The sequence below is a fragment of the Apium graveolens genome, chromosome 11 (assembly GCF_009905375.1).
Source record: "Apium graveolens cultivar Ventura chromosome 11, ASM990537v1, whole genome shotgun sequence".
Classification (NCBI taxonomy): Eukaryota; Viridiplantae; Streptophyta; class Magnoliopsida; order Apiales; family Apiaceae; genus Apium; species Apium graveolens.
In genome coordinates this window covers 93,479,350-93,491,291 of record NC_133657.1, presented here as the reverse complement: position 1 = coordinate 93,491,291, position 11,942 = coordinate 93,479,350, and the positions used below count along the sequence as shown (strand labels likewise).

At 37.5% G+C, this 11,942-nt stretch overlaps 1 protein-coding gene across 1 annotated transcript; it reads right to left on the bottom strand.

The window, feature by feature from the left end:
* Positions 1-5,464: 5,464 nt before the first annotated feature.
* LOC141695703 (uncharacterized) lies at positions 5,465-7,725 on the bottom strand. Its single transcript, XM_074499929.1, has 4 exons — positions 6,499-7,725; positions 6,299-6,320; positions 6,003-6,216; positions 5,465-5,915 (listed from the first exon to the last, which is right to left on the bottom strand). The coding sequence occupies exons 1-4, from the start codon at positions 7,723-7,725 to the stop codon at positions 5,465-5,467; spliced, it is 1,914 nt and encodes a 637-aa protein (XP_074356030.1).
* Between the last annotated feature and the right edge of the window lie 4,217 nt (positions 7,726-11,942).

Genomic DNA, 11,942 nt, shown 5'->3' with positions numbered 1-11,942 from the left:
GACCTCCAATGAAAGAGTAAAGACGACAGGCGGCGGCGGCTAGCAAAAAAAAACGGCGACAGTCAGAACAAAGGGGGAGGAGCGCGCGTCTGACGTGCGCGCGTGGGGAACGCGCGCTCGTGTGTCACGCGCGGCACGTGTCGGACACGCGCGGTCAACGGTCAGCCATGTGCTGACGTCATGCTGACGTCATCTGATGACGACATGCTGAGGTCATCTGATGACGTCATGCTGACATCAGATTAGGGTTTAGGGCGCGTGAAGCGCGTGGGGCGCGTGGGCGAATGTCAGACACGCGCCTGACAGCGCGTGTACGTGTGTCGACACGTGGATTTACTTATCGGGGCGCGTGAGGGCGCGTGGCTGCTCAGAATGGGGCGTGCTTGGTGCTGTTGGATTCGTCTTTTCGAGACGCATCTAATGGTATATTATATGATATTTTCTGAAATTGTTTCGAACTGTTTATAGCTAACAGAAGTGTTTTAAAGCTGTTTTTAACTGTTTTAATTGCTTTTAAATGCCTCATGTGATACATAGAGATGTATAATGCTTAGACCAATATGCTACATGATTTAACATGCCTACCTTTACGTTTATTCATGCTTATATATGTGATATGTGCTTAGTTTATCATGCGATGATAGATTTAGATGAACTTAATTAACATAAGGCGTTTGTTAGACAATCTAGTATAGTGAAATTATTTCATGACCTTAATATAAATATTATGAATACGGTCATGAGATTCTTGTGTTTATGAAACACGTAATTGAATATGAATTTTCAATATTGAGAGAAATGATGATTCTGTCAACAACAGATTTCTATCTGTAAGAAAGGGTTATTAAGTGACGTCTCTTGACAATGCTCCACCCGATCTGGGAATCATCTGATTATCGATTATTGATTTGAAATATTTAATTTAAAAGGAAGAATCTCTTTATAATATGATTATGATTGTAACGTAATATAATCCCTATAAAATTAAATAATATCAAGTAGTAATTGGCCAATGATACAACGGCCTTGTGTCGGTCATAGCCTTCCAATATGATAGAAAGTGGTTCTTATTTTTAAATTATTGTCGTTTCGTGCCACAACCGAGGGCTTTGATTTCGAAATAAGAAATACTTGTTTATTACATAGAGATGTGTACATTGAATTAGAATCTAAAGGTCGTTACGTGCTACAGCCGTGGGCCGTTGGAGACTGATTCAATTGTACGAAATGTTGGGTTAGACTTGACTTAGAATATTGAGTTTGTCGTGCCACAGCTGTGGCTCAATTATTCAAGAGGCTAAAGTTATATTAGGGAATAACATAAGATGTAATTGACAAGAGTTGTCTGCCTATTGAACATCACGTGACGTTTCGTGCTACAACCGAGGTTTTGTGATGGAATGCACACTACTAGAAAAACGTCAATAGATATCGGCTAAAAACCGATGTCTATGAATGCAAAAATCCGATGTCTTCGTGGGTGATGTTAAAGACCCCCCCCCATTTAACATCAGTTTTAAACTGATGTTAAAAATAACATATAACATCAGTTTTTTGTTTAAAACCGATTTCTATATCTTGATATTAAAATTCTCATGCATATCTAATCTTCATATATCATCATAACATGATATTTTTATCAATTTAAATATATACGAGCTAAGCAAAATCTTTCAATTTAACCAATACACTGATGTTAGTAGTACCAGTAAGAACAGTTTTCATCAAACAACCGATGTTAATAGTACCTTTGACATCGGTTCTTCATTGGTAACTGATGTCTATTTGTGACAAACTGATGTCTATGATGCTTAATAACATCAGCTTTTTGTTTCAAGTTTTTTTTGATGTAATCTTTAACATCGGTTTTTACTGATGTCAATGGTCAACTAGAACTGATGTATCAAGCTTTGATAGACATCATTTTTTTATTTTGTAGCAAATGTTTATAGTATTACGTTAACATCAGTTTTATGTCAAAAAAACGATGATAAATCAGTTGGTTTGTATAAAATGATGTCTGATCACATATTTTATCCATACAAAAATCAGAAACACAGATGCCAAAAAATTGCCAGAAAACCAAGCAATTTCCATTTAACAACCAAATTCAGCTCCAATATTTACCAAACTATCATTCAATCTCCAACCATACAAATTAACATCCCAATCTCCAAACATCCAAATTATCATCCCACCATACTAGCTACATAGTTTCAAATCTAAACCACCAAACATCAAGTACTAGACATTCATCCATAATCTTTTCTAATTACTAGTTACAATCTGAATACATGTAACCAAAATAAAGGTGTTTTTCAGATTGTAATATAGGTACCAGTCGCCAAGCTAGAGTCGCCAACAACTACATGATGGATTGGATATAATCAAGCGTCTCATAGCGAACGATGTCAAGGTCCTCCTCTGTATAAGACTTGCGACTCTTGGAGGCCCACTGGAACACAAATAAACCTATGTCATTCCTCAACCAACTGAAAAGTAATATTCATAGAATTAAGAAAAGTAAAAAATGTACCTTGTCTAGCAGCTTCATCTCCTGGTCCTCAATTAAATCTTTCATATATCGCATGACCACATATCCACATTCTGTGCCACCTGGTTGTTTAGGGCATCCCTATACATTCCAATAAATTGTTGACAATTAGTGACATCGAAGATTAATCATAATTCCATATTTTACAAAAATGAAAAATTAAAAAATCGACTAAATACTCACAACAAGGTTTTTAATTTTGGGATTCTTGTTTACCCGTCCTTCTTGAGCATTATAAGATCTCACTGCCCTGTAAATATTATAATTATAAAATACAGTGTCAAATCCGTCAATTACCGATTACATTCACTATATAATTGTAAATTGAAGTAAAAAATTACCGCATTAAAGCCTTTTCAAGGTCCTGGGGATGAGGATGATGAGGCAATGGATTAAGGATGAAAATTTCTGATTCCCAAAACACAATCAAAATCCAATGTAAACTGTTTTCATTATAAACAAATTAAAGTGAGCAAAATGTAATTTAAAAAAATACATATCCGATAATTTTACACACATTATAATTAGTTTACCAACAACTATATGACTAATCAATGCCATACAATATTTTAAAATAGGACGCACAAAAAGAGACATACTTGTAGTTATAAGGCATAAAGTTCATTCGAAGAACTCCATCTTTCAGCCTTTGCACAACATATTCATTAAATTCATCATTCAACTTGTATGTGGATGGATGAAGAAAAGCAAACATCGCTGACAAATCTCTACTCGGCGTATCCCAAAACACTGAATACAAATACCTAAAAAATAAAAAAAAATACAAATTACATTTTCTGTAAATAGATCATTACTATATAAAATGAGACCAGATTCTAAAAAAGTATAAAAAGAAGCTTACGCCATGTATGTTGATATAGCAGACTGTCCAATCATTTTAAACTCTAGCAATTCAAGTATGTTCTCATGAAGCAAATATATAGTTCTTTCAATTCCAAATATTTGAAAATCACATGGAACCGGTATCGAGTTCCACTTTCCTTCATCACTGTCGATGCAAATTTGTACAAAAGCCTAAAGCGAGGAGGCACATTGTCCTTTGGCTTCACAGAATTAAATGCATTATGCATTCTTTGCACCTCACTCACATTCCGCACATTTTTTTTTTTCTGTAAATAAATATTTAAACATATAACCGGTATTATTCACTTTAGTGCAAATTTGTACAATCTCCTAAAAATAATGATACTTGGTTTGTAATTAAATTATATACCTCGGAACCAGTAGTGGAGGTGTATATGATCATGTCTTTGGGCCATGCCAAATGAGAACCGATGGCTAGCTGGACGGTTTCTATCTCACCAACCACAGGAACAGGCACCAAAGCATCGTCCTGGATGCTTCCGTCCACCCCAACACGAACAAATCCTGGTTCTAGAGGCACTCCATGAACCGCTCTACTCATTCCATCTCCGTCATCAAAAACAACACCAAATGCTACCTTGTTATCAATGCTCTCCACTTCCATTTCACATTTGCGAGGACCCTATAGTTTATATTTATAAATCAAGATAGACACTATCAGCTCAAACAATTTAATAACATGCAATATTATCATAGAAATCAATCAAGTATACACTGTAATTGTATACCTTTTGTCCCGGTGGACCAGAAGGAGGAATAATAACAACAAAATCTGCACCATCTTTATCCTCAACAGTCATCAATTCATCTTCCATCAAATCTTTTGCAACTTTCCTTATGTTCTTTTGTTCTTGTCCTTGTTCTTTTACCCCAGGACAACTTGCTTTTTCAGACATTGGTGAATGTAGATTGCCCCCAGCAACCAAAGCTTTCAACTCAGCAATTTGCAACTCAAGATTATGAAACTGCTCTTTGGTAATGTGATTTCTTGTCTGTTTCGGTAAATCAAAGTACAATGTTGGAGGTATGAAGTTTCCAACCCCACGAACCCTTCCCGCATGCTCGGGAGTTTCCAATACAGTGGTGAGTACATCATTAGTTCAATCCGGCTTGAATTCACCATTTCTTTGCTTTTCGAGTAAGGAATCCTGTTAAAACCATGAAAGTAATTAGGTATGATTGGAAAATTAAAGAAGCAAAAAATTATAATAAGTCTTACAATTTGTTGAATTTTTTCTGCCAGTTTTGGGTCAAGAGTCCCATCTTCTGTCATACGGGATTTTTTCCACATAATTGCCGTATCTGGCCTTTCTTCATGCTCCAACTTCCCCGAGCGTTTCTACAAAAAAAATTAAGATATATTCATAAAATTGAAAATGTGAATACTACAAGAAAAATGATAAGACTCTTACTTCTTCTTCTTCCAATCCGATGTATCATTTTCTTGACACTCGGTGTGGATATTTCCGTTGTCCCACTCTTTCACTCTGTTTTTTATTCTCTTCCTGTATACAAAATAAATCTTGTTGATTACTGTATTTTTACAATTAAATCTACTCCCAAAAAACCAAAAAAAATATGGTCCTAAATTTAAATAAATATATATATATATATATAAGTAATGCATACCTCCCACTCTTTTGTGACTCTAGTTGCAATAAATCGTCTCCATGCTTTCTTCCCGACAAAAGCATATTGCTTTGGTGGCTTCTGTAGCTTCTTCTTCTGCCCAACAAAAGGCATCACATGTTCCGCTGTCAATTTAGCCTTAAAATTTCTCCATTTTGCGCCTGCCGACTGTAGAATCCTCTTCCGACTTTCAGGAATCAGTTCGAACGTATCCTGAAGCACAAATTTAACAAGTTCAGACAGTGCAAATTTTTTTAAATAAAAACCATGAGATTAATGTCAATTGCGATTGTAAATGACATACCTCAAGATCATTCCATATTTTTTGTTTCAGTTCAGGGTCAACCTTTGGCCAAGTCGGAATGTCAATTGGCACCATTGTCCTTGCCAACATACCTATGTAGCCTTGATGCCTCTGTCACAGTCTGCCCATTTGCACAAGAACAACGGGGCTTTAAATGAGTGGTAATCCAATTCCCATATTTCTTCAATCCTCCCGTAAAATGTCATATCACTCTCTACGGGATTTAAATCCTTAGCACTAGAAACTTGGACAGTCTTAGAAACTAACGAGACTCCACTATTTTGAACAACCCTAGCATCGTCTCGCTCCTTTGTGAAGTATCGGATTCCATCAACTAGATAGCCATCAAAAGTCAAAACAGTAAATGATGGTTTTCCTGCTAGCCACCTTATCGTTTCAGAAACACCTTCGACTTTCTCGTTCAATTCAGTCATAACTTTGTTCTCAAACCAATCAGCAAATAGCCTATTATGCTCCCCAATCATCCACTGAATAGTCTTTTTTTTTTCTTCATAAATTTTTTCAAGCAACTCCTTATGCATCCTTTGAAAATACATAAATTTTTTGGTTACAAACTAAAATAATGCTTATACAAAATTAATCAATAAAAGAAAAAGAAAAGTGACTTACTTAATATATGGAAACACTTCACTGTTGTTTAAGAGGACGTGTAAATGCGCCTCATCTCGTTCTTTCTCTTCAACAGATTTAACTGTTGCAGCCGATAATGGACCAGAAAGTTTGCCTTGGTCCTTTGGAAGACCGGCAGTTGTGAAACTATTTCTAGAAAACTCAGCGCAAAATTCTACAGGTTCTTCTTTCAAGTATGCTTCGGCTATACAACCTTCTGGAAAATAACGGTTTCACACGTAACTTTTCAACACTTTATTAAAACACTCAAATGGATACATCCATCTATAGAAAACTGGTCCACATAAACGCAATTCCCTGACCAGGTGTACTATTAGATGTATCATTATATCAAAAAAAGAAGGCGGAAATATTTTTTCGAGCTCACATAAGTTTAATACCACATCAGCTTGCAATTTATCAAGTTTTGATACGTCAACAATTTTGTTGCACAAAGTGTTGAAAAAGAAGCAGAGTCTTATTATGCAACTCTAACATTCTTCGGAAGTACAGAATGAATTGCGACCGGGAGTAATTGTTGAAGGAGTACATGAAAGTCATGAGACTTCATCCCAAATATCTTTAAATCCTCCATGGATACACAATTTCTGATGTTTGAGGAATGCCCATATGGCAACTTCATTGATGAGAGTGATTTCAGCACTTTTCTTTGTTCAGCTTTTGTTAAAGTAAAACTGGAAGGAGGCAGATAAGTTCTTTTTTCTCCTACTTCTGGAGCTAAATCAGTTCCAACCCCCATTTCCATCATATCTAGCCGAGATGCCTCACTATCTTTGGACTTGTGTTTTAAATTCAGTAACGTCCCAACTAGACTATCGCACACATTTTTCTCAATATGCATAATATCGAGGCAGTGACGAACGTGATGGAATTTCCAGTATTCCAACTCAAAAAATACCGACTTCTTCTTCCAAGCACAGTCCACCTTCTTCGACTTCTTTACTTCCTTTCCATAAGAAAATTTAATGTTTTCTTGTTGTGCCAACACCTCTTGTCCGGGAAGGGGTTGCCTTGGTTGTCCAAACTCTTGTTGACCATTAAAGGCTGCCTTCTTCCTGTATGGATGATGCCTAGGCAAATACCGACGATGACCTTGGTAACATATTTTCCTACTATAAGGTAAATAGTTAGCAACGGTATCATTACCACACACTGGACAACCCAGATAACCCTTGTTGACACAGCCAAACAAATTATCATATGCCAGGAAATCGTTAATCGTCCATAACAAAGTCGCCCTTAAAGTGAAAAAAGTTTTTGTGAAGGCATCGTATACATTCGGTTCACCTCCTTCCCAAAGCTTTTTCAAATCATCAACTAACGGTTGTAAGAACACATCAAGTTTGTTACCTGGTTCATGTGGACCGGAGACCAATATAGTTAACATCAAAAATTTCCTCTTCATACATAACCACGGAGGAAGATTATATGTTACCAATACTACCGGCCAACAAGAATATCGATTAGTCAGCCCATTATTATGTGGGTTAATACCATCAGCCGACAAAGCTAGTTGAAGATTTCTTGGCTCACTTCCGAAGGCAGGCCACCTGTAATCGATATTCCGCCAAGAAGGAGAGTCGGCAGGGTGGCACATCTGGCCATCATGAATTCTTTGGTTGGAATGCCATGTCAACAACTCAGCTGTCGAAGAAGATTTAAACTTCCGTTTAAATCTCGGGATGATCGGAAAGTACCACATAACTTTTGCCGGGATTTTATACCATCCTTACCCACCTTCCAGCGAGATAGCTTGCACTTTGGACACTCCGAAGCAATCTCATTTATACCCTTGTATAGAACACATTTATTGGGACATGCGTGGAATTTTGTATAATCGAGGCCTAAATTCAAAAGAGTCTTATTTGCTTCATATGCGTTAACAGGTAATGCATTATCCTGAGGTAGGAATGAGCCAACTGTAGAGAGAAGATCGCTAAATGCGCTATCACTCACACCGAATCTCGCTTTCCAGTTATGTATTTTTAACACCGAATCTAATTTTGTGCAGTCGCTGCCCTCAAATAAAGGTTGTTGAGCATCGGCCACAAACCTCTTAAAATCATGCGAGTCTTTATCGTTGTTATTCCTAGAGGACTAACAATGAGATTTACAGAAGGGGGGTTGAATGTAAATCTCAAAACTTTTTCAGGTTTTGAGAAGTTTATTAAAGCAGTGTGTTCTAGATGAACAAGTGTATGAATTGCTTTGAGCTAATGCAGACAGATATATATTCAAACACAAAATGTAAAGAACACAACAAACTTTAAAAACTTTTCTGGTGGATTTGTTGTTCCACCAGAGATGGTATATTAGAAAATCTGTGTTCAACAATGTTGATCACAGCTGCATCCTAGTACAAACTAGATGAATTTTCTCTCAAGATATTTCTTAACAGCTCTGGAAAATCTCTCACTAATTACTAGCTTCTTCTTGGTTTATATATCACCAAGTGTACAAGTGAAAAACAATATAAAATTACAATAGTAAAATAAGTTCTTCACTTGCTTCTTTTCCTGTTCATTCAAGTACTTTGTTGACTATTGCATCTTTGTACTAAAGAAGAACGGCTGCTTTTTCTGTTGATCCTGAAATTCGGCTACCACATCTCAGTTTTCTCTGTCAACCCATGTGCCTCTGTCTGTAGGTACAACTACCACTTATCAACGGCTAATTAGCAGAACATCCGTTGAAGCTTTCATCCGTTGATGACTTCATCCGTTGAAGGATGTTATCCGTTGAAGCTTTCATCCGTTGATGCTCTCATCCGTTGAAGGATGTTATCCGTTGAAGCTTTAGAGACATCCGTTGAAGCTTAGCTTCTCATCCGTTGAAGGTCTTTAAGTCATCCGTTGATACCACTTCATTTATACAAAATTACAAGGCATGAAATATTTACAATTGGCCTTCCTATCTGCATATCATCTAGTAGTCAACATGACTTATAGTTTCTCTCAACTTCTAAGAATTACATTTTAAATACAGAGACTGAAATATGCTACAATACTAGACTTATTTCTAAGTAAAGCTACACCATCAACGGATAGCCAAGGTGGTCTTATCCGTTGAGGCTACTGACACTAAATTTCTACTTAAGTGTTTTGTTAAACATATCATCAAACTAATGCACATATATTCCTAACAATCTCCCCCTATTTATGTCTATAAGAATTGTAGGCATAAATTCAGGGTTAACTTGATGATAACAAAACACTTAACAAATATTTGAATTAAACTAAGTAGAAATATAAAAGTGCTGCAAAAGTGTATGTACTAGGAGGTAATTGAAGATTTACAGTATTTCCAAGGGTGCTCCTCTAGCCTGAGCAAATCATCATTTTCTTCTTTGTTCCCTGGTTTTCTTTCCTAGCCCTTTGTCATTTTCCTCAAATTGGAGTTGGAGTTGTCTGAAGAATTCAGCTTCATCTTCATCACTGATATCCAACTTAGATTGCATTTCCTTGAGAGTTTCATTGCTGGCAATCTTGAGTTGGTCTTCAAGTCTGAAAAATCTTCTGACTCCTTTGTCATCTCTAAATTCCATCAACCAATGTGGTGATTTGTGAATTTTAGTTCCCCTTTCTTGTATGAGTAAGGTTCTGGGCAAAGCATTTGGTTCCCTCCAAGTCTTCCTTATGTTGGCAATCTTGTTGAGAATTTCAGTCTTGGCTGTTCTGGTAAAGCCAGAATCCTTTTTGATGGCTGAAAAGACTCTGATCAAGGTAGAGTAGCCTTCATTTAGAATCCTGTAGAGAGGCCATGTTCTTTCCCCAGCTCCCTTATATCTGAAAACCAATCTCTCTGGTAGCTGTCTGTAGGCAGCTATTCCCCTTACTTCCTCCAGCTCATCCAGATAGAGATTAATGTCTGAAGCTTCTTTTATGTCACAGATGTGAACATAATCATCTTTAGAAATGGGTGGCTTAGGGTTAGGTTTTTGTTTTTGAGTGAATTTCTTAGAGGTTAGGGGAGGTGTAGATTTAGATTTGCTTTTCTGTTTCTTTGGTAGTGGTAGAGTGGTTAAAAAGGTAGGCAATGTGATGTTGTCCCAATCAATAGGTTCCTCTTTTGGAATGATTGGTTCACCATGGATATTTATAGAGGGATCAGCAACAAAAGGTTCAGGTATGGAAGGTAGTGGTTTAGATATAGATTTGGTATCTTCAGGGTTATCTTCACTCCTTTTGTGTGCCTTGGCCTTTCTTCTGTTTCCCTTCTGCCATTCCTCTCTTTCTTCCATATTTTCACCAAATATGCTCCCAAGAACCTCATCTAAGTTAGCAATCTTTTCTTCACCCCTTACTTCAATTCCTTTCATTTCTTCAACTTGGCTTGACTTTAGCTGTTTTTCAAGCTTTGCTTGTGCTCTTTTGTCAGCCTTGAGTTTTACAGCTTCTTTCTTCAACCTTCTGGTTTCTTCCCTTTTGGCCTTTAGAAATTTGGGATGTCCTTGCATAACACAGATACTCTTTCCCTCTCTATAGATAAAGGCCATGTCCATTCTCTCACCCTTGTCCTTGGTCTCCTTCTTCTTTATGATGCTTGCACTTAGAACTTTGTCTCCATCAGGTTTTGGAAGAGGAAAGTCTACTTCCTGCATCTGAGCAAAGTCTAGGGGATTCTTTGTGGAGTCCATACTGGATCTAGTGTTAGGCTTTAGAACCATAGGTTTTAAATTCTTGAAAGAAGTCTCTCCAACCTTATTTCTCCCTACTGGCTTGAGCTCCATGTTGATTGGTTCAATCTTTGTGCTAAATTTCACAGATGTTGATTTATTTTGTGTAGAACCAAACACCAATTGCAACCTTTCATCAATTCTCCTCCATTGTTCTTTCATTTGTATTTCAGCTGCTGCTAGCTGAATCAAATCAATTCCATCAGGTTTTCCCTTGATTTGAATGATTGGAGAGGTAGTGATGGCAGGAACTAGCACTTTAGATATCTGAATCTTTGTAGAGGGCTCTCCTTCCCCTTCCCTTTTATTCTCCCCCTTTTTGTTATCATCAAGGAGAGGGGTCAAGCCTTGTGCTTTTGCCAGCTGCATTAGGAGATTGGTTTGAGATTGTTGGTTGAGAAGAAGGGTGGCCACAGAATCTTCAATTCCTTGAACTCTGTCTTCCAACTTGGCCAGCCTTTGTTCAGTAACTGATTCCTTTTTCAATCTCGAAACCAAGTCCTGCAAAGTACCATAGGGCATGACTGAATCCAATTTTGCTGAAGTGAAGGATTTCAAGTCAGCAATATCTTTCCTGAGATCATCTAGACTCATATTTTGCTTTACTTTCTGCAACTTCATGAGATGCAGTGAGTCCAGGTGAGCTTGGAGGATAGCCTTGATATTTGCATTTGAAGTGTTCTGAATGGCCTGTTGAATAGTGATGATTTGTTTGACCAAGTGGACATTGAATTCACCTGTTCTATGCTCCTTAGTCAGGGCCCATTCAGGTAGATTAGGAATGGAACTAGGGTCTTCATCTCCCCCTATGTTCATGCTTCCATCAGAAGAAATAGAGTCATCATCATCAGAATTTACTCCAAATTCCTCAGATGGCTCACCAGCTGTAGAAGGCATCCTGTTAATAGCAGCTTTATCCCTTTGAAGAGATTCTGTTGAGTGCACTAAATGTAGTGTCCTTTCTGCCTCCTCATTGCCCTGAGCAGCCAACAGTTGATAGGCTGTCACAGGATGAGTAAAAGTGTCAGCATCCAAGGAAATGTTATCAATTACAGCTTTGTAATGTTGCTGAAATTGTCTTTCCTTTTCAGCATCATCCACAATCATTGACTCATGAGCAATGGCTGGTTCCACCCTTGTATCAACTGTACCTGCTTTTCTCTCTTTTTCTCTATGTTCTTGCATCAGGGGCTCCCCCTGGCTCACACATCTCACTCCCTCACCTTCACCTTCTAAGGTGGTAC

What these genes read in the sequence shown, in the direction of transcription:
- LOC141695703 (XM_074499929.1), bottom strand. Translation starts at nt 7,725, where the DNA reads ATGTGGTACTTTCCGATCATCCCGAGATTTAAACGGAAGTTTAAATCT. An exon ending in ATTCTGTACTTCCGAAGAAT is followed by an intron (nt 6,321 to 6,498) that starts GTTAGAGTTGCA and finishes ACACCTGGTCAG; the next exon opens with GGAATTGCGTTTATGTGGAC. An exon ending in AATTGCGTTTATGTGGACCA is followed by an intron (nt 6,217 to 6,298) that starts GTTTTCTATAGA and finishes ATTTTCCAGAAG; the next exon opens with GTTGTATAGCCGAAGCATAC.